This window comes from Podarcis liolepis, assembly GCF_965112155.1.
Source record: "Podarcis liolepis genome assembly, chromosome: 4".
NCBI lineage: Eukaryota > Metazoa > Chordata > Lepidosauria > Squamata > Lacertidae > Podarcis > Podarcis liolepis.
In genome coordinates, this window is record NC_139558.1 from 72,594,989 (window position 1) to 72,609,358 (window position 14,370).

Consider the following 14,370-nt stretch of genomic DNA (forward strand, 5'->3'; position numbering starts at 1 on the left):
AGAATTTGAGTAAATAAAATCCAATAAGCTTAATTTATAAGAACTACTTAACTTTGCATATGTTTATTTGTAGGGCTTGAGGATTCTAAAGAGTTGGAAGAGCTCCTTTTGCCTTCAAGTCCTGCCCCTCACATTGTGCCAAGTGACATCCCACCCACAAGTGATTCTGTGACTCCTCTTGCTTCTCTGTCACCAGTGGCCTCTGTATCAGCCATAGAGCCTAGCACTAAAGAACCATTACCAACAATTTTTGTAGAAAAGGAAACTCTGCAACCCACTGTATATATAGAAGACCACGTAGATGACTATGCTTCTGGTTCAGGACAAGAACCACAAACAAGCATATGGCCTTGGTATAGACCTACATTGGAGACAGAGGGATCGGGTGTATATGACTACAAGGAAACAGATTATATATTGCCTTCCTTAAAGGACTACACATCTAAAGACCTCCCAGATGAAGTCATATCTCTGTCACCTCTTGAAATAGAAGGCCCTACAGTAGAAAGTGTTATGGCAACATTGACTGAGACCTACAGCATAATACAACTGGAAGATTCCAGTGAAGATCGTGAAATCGTTTCTGAAATAACTGGAATTCAAGACCAAAGCATAACAGAACTGTCACCAACAGACTATCCACCTATAACCATTACAATAACACCACCTGATAGCTTCTCTCCATGGAGTGCGCTAGATAAACCAGAAATAATTTTAACAGCAAAACCTTCTGGGGAAAGCCCAGTGTTGGATAATTTTATAGTAGAACAGCAGATCCCTGACACAACGGCTCAAGAGGCCTCTGGATCAATTGCTCTGAAGCCTGTTGTTACTCCTTCTGCTGAAAGTTCTACCCATCAGCCTGCAGCTGAAGTCACAAGTTCAATAGCATCAACTGATTTTGAAATTTCAACCTTGGTACCTTATTTAAAAGACATGACAACTGGCCCCAGTGACTTCACTGGAGAGTTTGGAACAGTCCTAATCACTAATACTCCTCCTAGCAGTTTTGACAGTGAAGTAAGCTCTTCCTCAACTCTGACTCTTACAGAGTATTCTGTCCATGCCCTCTCTGACAAGCCCACCACACAGCCAACTGTAGTTCAATCCACAGTTATCCTAGCAGAATTGGAAAAAGATTTGATTGCAAAAGATCTGGAAGTTACAGAACAGGACCAAGGAAGACATATGACTGAAAGTCATGTGGAGCTTTCTACAAGTGCCCATTCCACAGAGATGGCCAGTGTAGCTGGGGCAACTCATGAAAACCTCAGCAACGTTACTGTCCCTGCACGTGCATTAGTGGTATTCTTTAGTCTTCGAGTTACCAACATGATGTTTTCAGAGGACTTGTTTAATAAAAATTCCCCTGAATATAAAGCCCTGGAACAGAGATTCTTAGAGCTGGTAAGATATAGTCTCAAACTGAGTTTTTTTGCCAGGGCGCATTTAGTATGTGAGCAGCAGCCCAGAGGCGCAGGGTTGTTCGAAACACTTTTTGCACAAATGATTACAAGCCAGTCACATCACATTATATTTTTGTTTACTACAGTGACTAAAATGCACCTTGATCTGCTGTGATAGTTTGCATTCAGATACTTCTATTCAGATCTATTATTTCCTCTTTTAGACTACACCTATGTGGCAAAACAAAATATCAAATGAAATTGTTAAGAATACTTATTCCTGCCCATACTAATGGCAGAGTTGCAAGCTTCATTCCGCTTGCATGCTAACTAAACATTAAGGCATACACAGGAAAATTCAAACTTCAGGTTCAAATGAGTTCAACAGAATTAACATCACATATCTTATGCCTGTTTACTCAGAATTAAACCCAGCTAAATTAGACAACTAGGTTTATGTGCATACAAGTGCAGACATATAGATGGATAGGCACACAAACACAGAAAAATAGATATAATCTTGTTATATTATTTCTCCTGTTTTGTAGCTGGTTCCTTATCTACAGTCCAATCTAACAGGCTTCCAGAATTTGGAAATTCTGAACTTCAGAAATGGTAGCATTGTGGTGAACAGCCGAATGAAGTTTGCAAGACCTGTGCCTCGCAACGTTACTAATGCTGTATACATGATTCTCGAAGACTTTTGCAACACTGCCTACCAGACCATGAACCTGGCTATTGACAAGTACTCCCTCGATGTGGAATCAGGTATGATAAGGAAGGAGTATTTGCTGCTTGGTCAGTGAGTCAGGAGTAAAGTCTTATTCTCACTGAAGTGACGAATCAGTTAATTTCACGAGCTAAAACACCCAGAATCATTTTGAAGGCTACACACACACAAAGAAGGTAATGGTAAAGGGACCCCTGACCGTTAAGTCCAGTCGTGAATGACTCTGGGGTTGCGGCACTCATTTCGCTTTATTGGCTGAGGGAGCCGGTGTACATCTTCCGGGTCATGTGGCCAGCATGACTAAGCCACTTCTGGCGAATCAGAGCAGCGCATGGAAACACTGTTTACCTTCCCGCTGGAGTGGTACCTATGTATCTACTTGCACTTTGACGTGCTTTTGAACTGCTAGGTGGGCAGGAGCAGGGACCGAGCAACGGGAGCTCACCCCATCACGGGGATTTGAACTGCCGACCTTCTGATCGGCAAGCCCTAGGCTCTGTGGTTTAGACCACAGCGCCACCCGTGTACAATTATGCTTGGTGTGAAGAGAGTAGATAGGGATAGGTTTTTCTTGTGGCTGGAAGTGGCTCACTAGGTGGGGAGCAGAGCTGCTATGTTTGCTTCCAGGCAGATGAGTTGCTGTTTATTGGGGGGATAGAGGGCAAGGTGGTGGCAGGTCAGCATGGTACAAATTTAGGAGTAGGAGCACTTGGCTGTTTCCAGTGGTGTGTTTGCACTGTGGAGCCTCCCCTCTATCTTCCCCCTCCTCCTCTCCACTGGTGTAAGCAAAAATGAGCCATCTATGGGGAAAATAGTGACTGTCTCACCCAGTGAGCTACTCCTGCTCATGGCCAGTTGAACATAATGTTGGAAGATTTGAGACAGACAAAATACAGCACTTCTTCACAAAGCACATAGTTAAACCATGGAATTTGCTTTTGCAAGATGCAGTAATGGCCACCAACTTAAATGGCTTTTAAAAAAGGGTTAGACAAATTCATGGAGGATATGACTACCCATGGCTGCTAGCCATGGTGAATAAGCTGTGCCTTTACTGCTAGGAATCACAAGTGGGGAGAGTGCTGTTGCAATCCTGTCCTGCTAATCTGGTTGGCCACTGTGATAACAGAAGGCCTTTGGCCTCATCCAGCAAGACACACAGCTCTGTTTCTCCATATCTCTATTTCTCCATAATATTGATGTTGGAAGGGGCTGTGCAATATCTGGATCATTGTCTGGGCACAATAGTGAACTGGATGAGTCCAGATAAACGGTATCTGAACCCTGGGAAGATGGAGGCAGTGGGTGTAGGTGATTCCTGTGCCCAGGAGATTGAGCGAATGCCAAACAAATGACTGCCATTGAATCAAATTAATTCTCTAGAAATGCTTGGTGAAACAAAAATGTTTTCAGGAGGGGAAGAAATATACAAACTGTAGGTGTCTGTCTGAATTCTATAGGAATAGTTTCCCCAAATGCTGGTGCCACTGCAGTAAAAGTTCTCTTTTTGCTGGTGCCTCCAGGAGATCAAGCTGATCCTTGCAAGTTCCAAGCATGCAATGAGTTCTCTGAATGCCTTGTGAACCAGTGGAGTGGAGAGGCGGAATGTGTCTGTTATCCTGGCTATCTAAGCATTGAAGGATTGCCTTGTAATAGCATTTGTGATCTACAGCCTGACTTCTGTCAAAATGATGGCAAATGTGATATAATCCCAGGGCAAGGGGCAATATGCAGGTAAGTGAACATTTGTGAAACATTTCAAATGCAGAAGATCAGAGGCATAGGCCTATTTATGTGATAATCCAGTTTTAACATTGAATCTGGTTTCAAAACAAAAGAAACCTAGAATACTTCCCTGAAGAGTGACCCTCCCAAGATCAGGAAGAGGTGCAGCTATACAGACTTTTTCCCTGCTCAAACTTTGTGCCTTAAATGTCTCTACTAGCTTCTTCCATGCCTCTTCTCACATAATTCAATTTGACCCATTGCAGAATATTTTAGCATTTCACTCAGCTGCTATCTTAGACGGGTGAAGATTAGCATCCAATACGAGCTCCAGCCATTTCATGTTGACAATAGAATAACTATTTTCTTTATCACTTCCCTTTTGACATGGGTGGATCACAGATGTCGTGTGGGTGAGAACTGGTGGTACAGAGGAGAGCACTGCGAAGAGTACGTCTCGGAGCCATTAGTCGTGGGTATCGCAATTGCTTCGGTAGCTGGCTTCCTTCTCGTAGCATCTGCTGTTATTTTCTTCCTGGCTAGAACTCTTCGTGATCAGTACACAAAGAGCGAAATTGAAGACTCGTTAGGGTAACTATAACTTGTAGGTTATTTAATCTTGTTGTTTTTTTTTATAAATTTTTTATTGCGTTTCTTTCCATAGGTTCACAGATTCAGCTACGAAGCAGGAAACAAGAAACAGATTTTAGAAATAAACAAAAGTAAAAAAAAGAAAAAATTAGATATGTTTCAAATCATCTTTCCATAAGTCACTATCAATTAGACCTCCTCACGTCCTCCCAACATTGCGTTCTTTATAATAACAATATCAGCAATTTATTTATTATTTAATCTTGGAGACTCCATTAGCATTGAAGGGGAGCCAGATAACAGACAAATACTAGAGATGAACAAATCTGTTGATTTTTGGTTTCTCTCAGTATCTCATTTTTCCAATCTTAAATTCAGTTCTTTTTTGAATTGACTTTCAGTTTGCTTCTTGTTACTAAATGCCAAAAAAATCCTAGTGGGTAACTTTAGCTTGATAAGTGGGAGCTGGAAGCAGCAATAGGCAATATCAACCTGGTCATGGGAGGGAAGCATAGGAGCCTGAAGAGGAATGAGCACATACATTGTGACTGCTGCAAAGTGATAGCCTATTGAAAAGATCTAAAGTCAACTCCAGGGACGCGGGTGGCGCTGTGGGTTAAACCACAGAGCCTAGGTAGGACTTGCTGATCAGAAGGTTGGCGGTTCGAATCCCCGTGACGGGGTGAGCTCCCATTGCTTGGCCCCTGCTCCTGCCAACCTAGCAGTTTGAAAGCACGTCAAAGTGCAAGTAGATAAATAGGTACCACTCCTGTGGGAAGGTAAACAGCGTTTCCGTGCGCTGCTCTGGTTCACCAGAAGCGGCTTAGTCATGCTGGCCACATGACCCGGAAGCTGTACACCGGCTCCCTCGGCCAATAAAGCGAGATGAGCGCTGCAACCCCAGAGTCGGTCACAACTGGACCTAATGGTCAGGGGTCCCTTTACCTTTAGCTTTAAAGTCAACCCCCTCAGGCGGTTCAGACATGGAAGCTCTATTCATGTTAGACAAGTATCCCCAATAAGAGTTGAACACAGCTTCTGGAAGTGCACAACTGTCAGTTACCTGTTGGAGGTGTTGCTCCACTTTGCAGCATGAACATTGGTCATCGTCTAGCTTATTCCCTGGAATGTCAGACAACATTGTCAGCTTATCTTTGGAAAATATTTTGCAAAGAGAAGACTCCTGTGTTTGACATAAGTTCTTTTTACTTTCTTTACAGGCAAGGAGACAGCCTTTCATCTATTGAAAATGCAGTGAAATACAACCCAATGTATGAAAGTGACGCTACTGGACACAGCCACTATTATCGGAGATATCCACAGCTTACTTCCTATAGTTCAACAAGCAATGAGACATCCACTGAGTACAGCAGTGAAGAAATCAGGCATATTTATGAACACAGCGAGCTAACTAAGGAGGTGGGTAACTACTTGTTTTGATGTGACCTCTATCGCATCAGAATGACTTGCTAATAGCACATCAGTGTGCAATTTCAGTGCTAAATATGGAAGACTAATTTGATGAAAGCATAGTCAAAAGTACTGAAAATATAACATTTGTACATTATGCTGCTCTGTATTGTACTAAGTACAGAACACCTTCGTTTGGAACTGTTGTGTTTTATATAGGACAATTGTGTAATGTATTATTTTCTAACGTTCCAGGAAATTCAAGACAGAATTAGGATTCTGGAACTCTATGCCAAAGATCGGCAGTTTGCGGAATTTGTAAGGCAGCATCAAATGTGAGTTAAATGTTTCTTAACTACTTCTGTAGATTTTTTTTTCATTGAACCCACTCGTTGTGTTCAAGCAACAGTTGATTCATTCAGTGATCAGCTAAATTATCATATTGTAGGGTGCAAGGAAGAAAGTAGATACAAAACCTTCATGATTATACAGCATATTGAAAGTATAAAACTGTTCAAAAGAGCTAATTATTAGCCTTAGGTCAATAGCATTTATTTCCCTAATTATTAAAATTGAATTCCTCGCTGTTCCCCAGTTATTTATATTTCATAATGGAAAATTAATACTGTAACTCTAAATCCCATATTGTAAGGACAACTGCAATTTCAGTGCCATTGCAACTTCAAATTATTGTTACTTTATCTCAACATATTACAAAAGCAGTTAAATGTTTAGGAGGTAGTAAAAGTGAGCCAGTCTAGAACCATTATTCACTGCTGAAAAGCTTAAGGTTAAGCAGAATCAAATGGATATGAGAGAGAGATTATTTTCGGTATCTTTGTTTAAGACCAGATAATATTCAATAGTTTCTTCCCCTTTAAAATAGGAGTTTGAAAACTGTCAGAAGCACAAATCCTACTACAAGTTAGTCCTGAGTTCTACACATTCAACAAGGTAATGACTAAGAATATTAGTAGTTATTAGTAGAATATGTAGACTAAGAACATTAGTAGAATGTAATGTCTGCTACTGTGGGTTCCATGAGATTGCAAACTTATCATGCTAAGTTGTCATTACAAAGCTTGTTCGTAATATCATTTATATCATTTATATAATTACAAAGGTTGTGTCAGCTGGTGCCTGAAGCTCAACCATATTTGGCATCTTTGATGGAAATTATGTAGAATTGATTCTGATTGTTCTATTATATTAGACCATAAGGTTTTGTCTGCAAACTTTCTGAGTTGCTCAAACTACTTTTCATATACTAGAAGGGACATTAAAGTGCAATGTAAAACATTAATTGTCTATTGCTGCTCTCAACTTGAAGAAGCCAAATTAGGTAGATAATTTAACTGGGTATATGGTCAGTCGTCATGACATCTATTGGCATATCTAGCAGGGCAAGGAAAACTGTAGCATTCAAATCTATTCTATGTTAGTATTTAGCAAAAGGCAGCAACCGAAAATCCACAGTGCTTATTTTATTTTAAATGCCTTTCTCTAACATAAGCCGCACTAACCAGTGTTCTTGGAGTTAAGACATGAATGTCATACACAAGGAAGATTTTGTTACATAAAACATTTTTATTTACAAGAAATAAATATTTTATTTATTTGGAATGGATACAGCTCATGTGTTTCCTCAGTTTAGGATGATGTTTCACAGGTGCTGTGTACTGTTGCTCTGTCCCAGAACATGTTATTAATGCCAGAAGTCTCAGACTGTTTTTTTCAGCAGAAACAGAAAGGGTTCTTGTAGCATTTTGAAGACTATCATTTTAAATACTTTAGCCATCATATTCAATGCATTTGATGAAGTGAATGCTAGTCTATGGAAGATCATGCCATAATAAATGTGTTAGTCTTTGAGACTCCTTATTGCTTCTGAAACATTAGGGGGAAATACTACAGGTTACCCCTGAGCACATTCAGGGTGTCCATTCTTCAGCAACCAAGTAACCATGATAACTAAATTAAAGGAATGGAAAAGGAAGAGCCTCTCTGCAAGTGATGAAGTCTCTTTGTCTTCCTAGTTTCTCATTGTAGCCACATTGTACAGTTTCATTAATTTGGAAGAAATTATGGGGCTGGTCTAGTCAATTTTGTTCCAAAAGGAAAATGAACTTTTGTAAAAATTGTACAGGCCTACATGAGTGTATGTGTAGATATGCAACCATCCTTTTTCCAATTAAAACACAATGTTTTTTTTAAAGAAAAAAGAACCACACATATGTTTTAAACTACTTCAAAAATTTACTTTGTCTTTATTGGAGTTGTGTCAATCACATTCCAATCACATCAAAATTTTGCATTAGTTAACATTGTTGTTTTCTGGGGGCTCATCCCCACGATTCCAGGATGCTTCCTGAAAAACTTTTTAAAATGGCAGGGCATAAAACATGAATTTGGTGCTATGAGTAAGAACAACCTGTGCTCCAGGTGTTTTTGTAATCTGTACACAACCTTTGATAAGAACTTACATAATTATGGCAGACTTCTCTTTTTTTGTTTTCAGGAATTTGCTCTTAAAAGTGGATCCAGTACAAGAATCACATAAGATGAAGATGGATGGTGTTGCTACAGGAACGAGGCACTGATGTGGCTTCAGAATTTCTTATAGTCTTTTCAGTGACGCATATGGATATTCATGGTTCATGAATGGATTCCTTTGACCTTGAAATCAATGAAAAAAAAATGTAAGAAAGGCTCTTTATCCTTGGATTTTCAAATGCAATGGATATCACTGAAGATGACTCAAAGCTGTAACAACCATGAAAGTTAGTTTGATTTATTTGCAAAAAGGGGCGGGTTTTAATTAAATGGGCTACTGGCCACTGTACACATGATTCTTTTCTTGTTTTGTAAATCTTTTTTCTCACATCTTCTTTTTGGTGGGGAGGGGCTATATAAATAAAAAATAAAATAAAGTGATGGCGTCCCCTGCTTTGGAGGGCTAATTTTTGCTGTTGAAAAAGTGTTAGTAGGGAGAAAAAATGCTGTGTTGCATGTGACAGGTTTATAGGTAACGACTGTTTCTCCACAAGCATTTTTTTTTAAAAAGGAACTATTTAGTCCATTGACAGGAACAAGGTAAAAGAGAGTTATCTAGCTGTTTTGCACGTAAGGCATATTTAGCCTTTCAAATGAAGAATTTCAGATTGCAAGTTTCCTCATATTTTCAAAGTTGTCCTGACTGTTGGCTTTCATGCTACACTTATTAGATAAGATGGCCTGAATCATCTAGGAAGTTATCTCTCCACCAAAAGAAATACGAGTGGCTGTGTACTCGTTTTTTTTTTTTACATATATCACAGGCACATGTTACTGAAGGCAAGAAGGGCTACAGTTAAATAAAGGATTTTTTAAACTAATAGGGGTTCCCCTTTGTCAGAAGCTTGATTAAGTGTATGGTTGTTGTTGCTGATTTTTTTAATTAAAAAAATGTTTTGTTTTAATTTAGTGTATTTTCTGTGCATCTTGTTTTTTTCTCATTAATGGATTCATGATAATGGTTTTGTATGCTATGATTTGTACTGGGTTCAAATATCCCACTAGAGAGATACCAGTCAAGTTCTTAATTCTTTGGAATTGCTATGGATTTGCCCTCCCCACTATTTCTTGGCTGTATCTGCATACTGTCTCTTCTTGGCTGAGATCATTCTGAACTGAAGAATAATTTTTGTCTTGCCCCTAACAAGGCAAGAATGAATACTTTTGGGTAGTAGGTAATTCCTGGAATTGCCTTGTTTGGGTAACTCTTAATAAATAGCAATAGGGGATAAATATTTCTCATGTGAATTCACATACACAATTTGTGTGTCTCTCTCTGGTGCTTAGCTTTTCTTAGTGACAGATATTCGCAGTTTTGATGCAGTTTTGCATGGTTTAGAGGTGATGACCCCAGGATTTGGGGGGGGGGGCTGTGCTAAAGACAATGCTGGCTGAAATCCAGCACACCATGTTACTCCTCTAGTTTGAGTCATACTGTTGATTCTAGTAATTCTGTTCCTTCTGGAGGATCAAGGCAAATCCAAAACTATTTCTCCAACCCATATGCTTGCCCCCTCTCCCAGAAGCAGCCTGTTTTAACTGTGATCAGTATTCATTGTCTCCACATGTACAATGCTACCCTGCAGCCTTAACATTCCTCCATGCAATTTATGCAAAGTTTGGGATTCCCAAGGCCATTGCAATCCATTTGAGGAGCAGAGGTCCAATAAGTGAAAGGCTCGATCCTCCAGCTTCCATTTCTTTGCAGCTGGAGGTACATCCTAGGATCTAGCTCTGAAATGCATTGCTGTGTAACATGGTGCAAGAGGAACCAACCTCTTCATGCTTCTTTCCTGCCTTCATACTCTACCAATAATTTGCCATTTAGGGCTGGTCTGCACTGCTGCTTTGCTGCACACAAATGTTCTCTTGGGGTGAATCCGAAGTGCCTTTTCCCTGCGGCATCTGCAGGGAGCACAGCTGGAGTCGAGGCACTAGTTAATCTTACTTAAAAATCATCCCAGTATAAAAAGGGGCCATATTACGTCATCTGAACAAAACACTGTCGTCAAGGTTGTCACAGTTGGGTGGAGCTGAGTGCACACTTTTGTCTAATTAGCAGCTTTTCATATGACTTTTGCTATTGCTACGTGTGCGCTTGTGAAGAAATCCTTGCGATAATCCTCCAGTCTTAAAACACAGCTCAGTTACAACAACGCAATATAATTAATGAAAACATGTGGAGAAAGGAAATTTAATTAATGGGTTCACAGGAAAAGAGATACTGCATAGGCAAATGTGCCGAAAGCAATGAAAACTAAAGCAAGCAAACTAATCTGCAGTGCAGACACAGCTTCCGTTATAGAAATGAATAATATTTTAGTTGTCATTAGAGATTGACAAGTAATATATCATGTAGTCTGAGAGAAAACTCTCTAGCGTGTAGGCAAACTCTGTGTGATGTGGCTCTGTGCACATCCTTCAACAACAGCTTCTGATTTCTTGAATGCTAGCCTTGAAGAGGTTCTGGTCATGCTAAAAATGAATATTTCATTGTGTATACAGGAAATGTTTTTCTTATTGTACATAATATTATCTGTTTATTTTTCACTGCAATAAAACTTTTTTGTTGTTTCAAGAATTCCCAAGATTATTATTTATCATTTATATAGCAATGATGCAACAGTATAATTGTTGAGAAGCCCTAAAGGCTTGTAGGTTAGTTAATTTAGCTGACTGAATTTCTGAATTGCTTCACACAACAGAGAGTTCCGAAGTGATTTACAAAAATAAAATACAAAAAAATACAGCTGAAAATACAAGCACATATTAAAAATGTAACCAGAGTAAAAACATCCAATATCTAACATCCAACAGGTGCTATTCAGATGTTGGGGGAAACAAAGATACCTTTGCCTGGCATCAAAATGATGACAAAGCTAACACAAGATGAGCCTTTCTCAGGAGAGCATTCTATAGAGGGGGTGCTATCACAGAAAAGGCTCATTCTTTCACCACAGCCCTCCAAACCTCTCTCATAGATGTCACCCAGTGAAGGGTCACAGGGTCTGGACAGGTTCATATGGGAAGCTGCTCCTTTAGGTTTAGGGTTCCTGAACTATGTAAGGCTTGAAAAGTCAAAAACAGGACTTGGAAATTGGCCTGAAAACAATTTGGTAGCCAGTGCAGTCAGGCCAGAACCAGTGCTACATGTTCATGTCTTCTTGTCCCAGTTAATCGAGCCATCACATTCTGCACTCATGAAAGACAGCCCCATGTGCAGTGCATTGGAGTAGTCTAGCCAACTGAAGCCATGCTTTCTCCATCCAGTTAGGGTTGCAGCTGGGCAACCAGTCAAAGCTGGTAGAAGAGACACTGTGCCGCTGAGGCCACTTGAGCTTCCAACGACAGTGTTGGATCCAACATTACAAGTGGAGTCCATCTAATTTGGCAGAATTGGGGGAGAGGGTGTTGACCAGGTATAACTTGGGGTCAGCTAATAAGTGTTAATAGCACGCAGCAAAATCTAGGAGCCCCTGCACCATTTACTGAACATTGCCTCTGAAGTGAAGCTATTATTTGCGTATATGAAGCTGCTATTTGCTACTGTCCGTGGCTTGGGAGAGGGAATTTTCAGCAGGAAAACAGTATGGGAGGAAACAGAGGCAGAGCTAGCTGCTCTGGCCCCCAGGGGCAGGGCTAGCCACCTGTGGGGGCAGGGTGAGCATCCCAGGGGGCGCTGCCCTTGGTGATGTCACCCCCTCAAGAATGACACCCAGGGCAGACCGCACTGACCACATCCCCCTTCCTCCACCAGTGGGAGGAAAGGGTTAACTCACCCACTCACACCAGTTGGGGCACTGATCACGATACCCACCCCCCACTCTCCATGGCTGCAATTAATTGAAAAAAGGAGAAAAATAGTCCAAATCACGAGAGTCAAAGACCTGTTCAGCTTGATGCACTGTTTGAAAGACAGATTATAGTAGACCAAGTGTGGTATTCTGAGCTAAATGCACCAAGGCAGCAGCAGCTAGTTCTACTATGTGTAAAACTGGAGGAATGCGACTGTGAAAGGGGACTGCGGAATGTGCTCAATATGGGCAAATGCCCAGTCCATGTTAAAGGTCCTGCAGTCTTATAGCAGCACAGTCTCGCAGAGGCAGTTACAAAAGAGCCCTCTCAGCTTGGATGAAAGAGGATTAGCTGAAAGAATATTGCAAAAGATTAGTGGCGTCTTGCAGAGAAAGAGGGCACCACAGAGCACTTCCTGAGGCAGCTCAAGCCTCGCAAAGGACTAAATGAAGGGGCTTTTCCTTGTTTGACCTGCAGGTAGTGGTTTCCTGCTACACATTGCATCCATCTATAATCATTTGTTGAGGAAGTGAGCACCTCCATTCTTCCATTCTGCTCTTTCCAGAAAGAGAGATAACGCTAATAGGTTTATATGACTAAACAGGAATGTTTATATATAACTCCAAAGTACACTCAAGACATCAAAGCTAACACACCTAAAAATAAAAAGACTATTCTATGGACTAAAGTTGAGAAAAACTGATCGCACCAGCACCTATATGCATTCATTCAAAAGTCATACTGTGACCAGTAATATTACTTCCATTAAAAATATGTTATATGTCTAGAACTTTAGAAGTTTACACCCCAAGATCCAATGGAGAACACGGTTAACACAATCCATCAGGGGTGCATTAATTTTTCAGTTTCGTTTTTTTCCTCAGTTTCTCCTTTTCCCCAATTTTAAGTTTAGGTCTCCCACATTTCCACATAAGTTTGTGAAGTATTATGTTTTAAAGTCCTCACTGGATTTTAGTGCAAACCTCTTCTAATATGCATCTTTGTGTATGCAATTTTGCCTACCTTACATATTTTTGCAAAGCAATTTTCCCCAATATAATGCATTTCCAGATGTTATTTTCACTAATATGCACATGTCACCCTAGTGCAGGCATTTTTGTACACATTACCTGGCAGGAAAATTGCAACGTAAAATTCAGAGAAATGCGAATTTCAATGGATAGCAGTGTTTCAGTCCACATATTGGTTCCCAAAGTGTGACTTAAGGAGGTTCATCTTTAAATGTGAAGTGAATTGAGTTTCCTCTCCATTCCAACCAGGAAGTTCTTTCAGAGAAGCCATAATTGATCAAAAGTGCAGTAGATGCTGAGCTCTTATTTATTTCACTTGGACACGCGCATGAACATTTCCTAGAGAAGTTTGTTTTGTGTCTGTGCCTCCTCTGTGAATGAGAGAGAGAGAGAGAGAGAGAGAGAGAGAGAGAGAGAGAGAGAGAGAAATGATTCAATGGTGCTGTCTAGTGAAATTAATTCTGCATCATTTTGCAGTTTGGGGACATCAGCAACAGGAGTCAATTGCTTTTTCCAATGGACTGTAAATAGGTCAGCATTCTTTCTACAGAGTTTATGACCAGCACGTTGAACATGGACAAATGTTGGAGCCACGAGTATTTTACCTGCCAACATGGAACAGTTTTGCAATTCCCTGTGTTACTAAAGGAAATATACAGTGTTATGTATAGGGTTTTGTAATAACAGAGAATGTATTTTGCACAGCATTAAGCCAGATAGTCCATAAATGGGCCACAAATTGCCTCGTTACTCTTGCCACTCCCTTCATGTATTTTTTACAACACGCAATAAATGTGAATGTATTGTAATGTTAAATATTTAAAATTACAGTAATATGCAGCATTAAGTGGTAGTAGCATGGTTGTGAGGAATTACCAGCTGCACGGTGAAGCAGAGTGTGTTTTCTAGTCATAAGTGGGATCTCTGGTGGCTTTCCTTGAGCCTCTTTATGGTTCAGGGCCCACTAGTTGCCAATTTCTACTTTTTCTGTATATAAAACACTAGATACAAAATAACACAAGTGACAACAAAAATACACTATTAACTTTAAAAAGACTACCAATGCAAAACATTTGTATCATTTCAAGCCCATTTTATATTTCATAAAACTGATGTAGAGAGTCCAAGC

At 40.2% G+C, this 14,370-nt stretch overlaps 1 protein-coding gene across 1 annotated transcript in view; it reads left to right on the top strand.

The window, feature by feature from the left end:
• IMPG2 (interphotoreceptor matrix proteoglycan 2) overlaps positions 1-8,711 on the top strand; it is a gene marked incomplete at its 5' end in the record, with an annotated part of 58,544 nt that extends 49,833 nt beyond the window's left edge. Inside the window, 8 exons of the mRNA XM_083500628.1 lie at positions 74-1,407; positions 1,955-2,174; positions 3,660-3,870; positions 4,264-4,452; positions 5,673-5,871; positions 6,118-6,197; positions 6,749-6,816; positions 8,381-8,711. Of these exons, the coding sequence (XP_083356754.1) occupies positions 74-1,407; positions 1,955-2,174; positions 3,660-3,870; positions 4,264-4,452; positions 5,673-5,871; positions 6,118-6,197; positions 6,749-6,791 (2,276 nt within the window). The 3' untranslated portion in view covers positions 6,792-6,816; positions 8,381-8,711. The remainder of the gene's footprint in view (positions 1-73; positions 1,408-1,954; positions 2,175-3,659; positions 3,871-4,263; positions 4,453-5,672; positions 5,872-6,117; positions 6,198-6,748; positions 6,817-8,380) is intronic.
• Between the last annotated feature and the right edge of the window lie 5,659 nt (positions 8,712-14,370).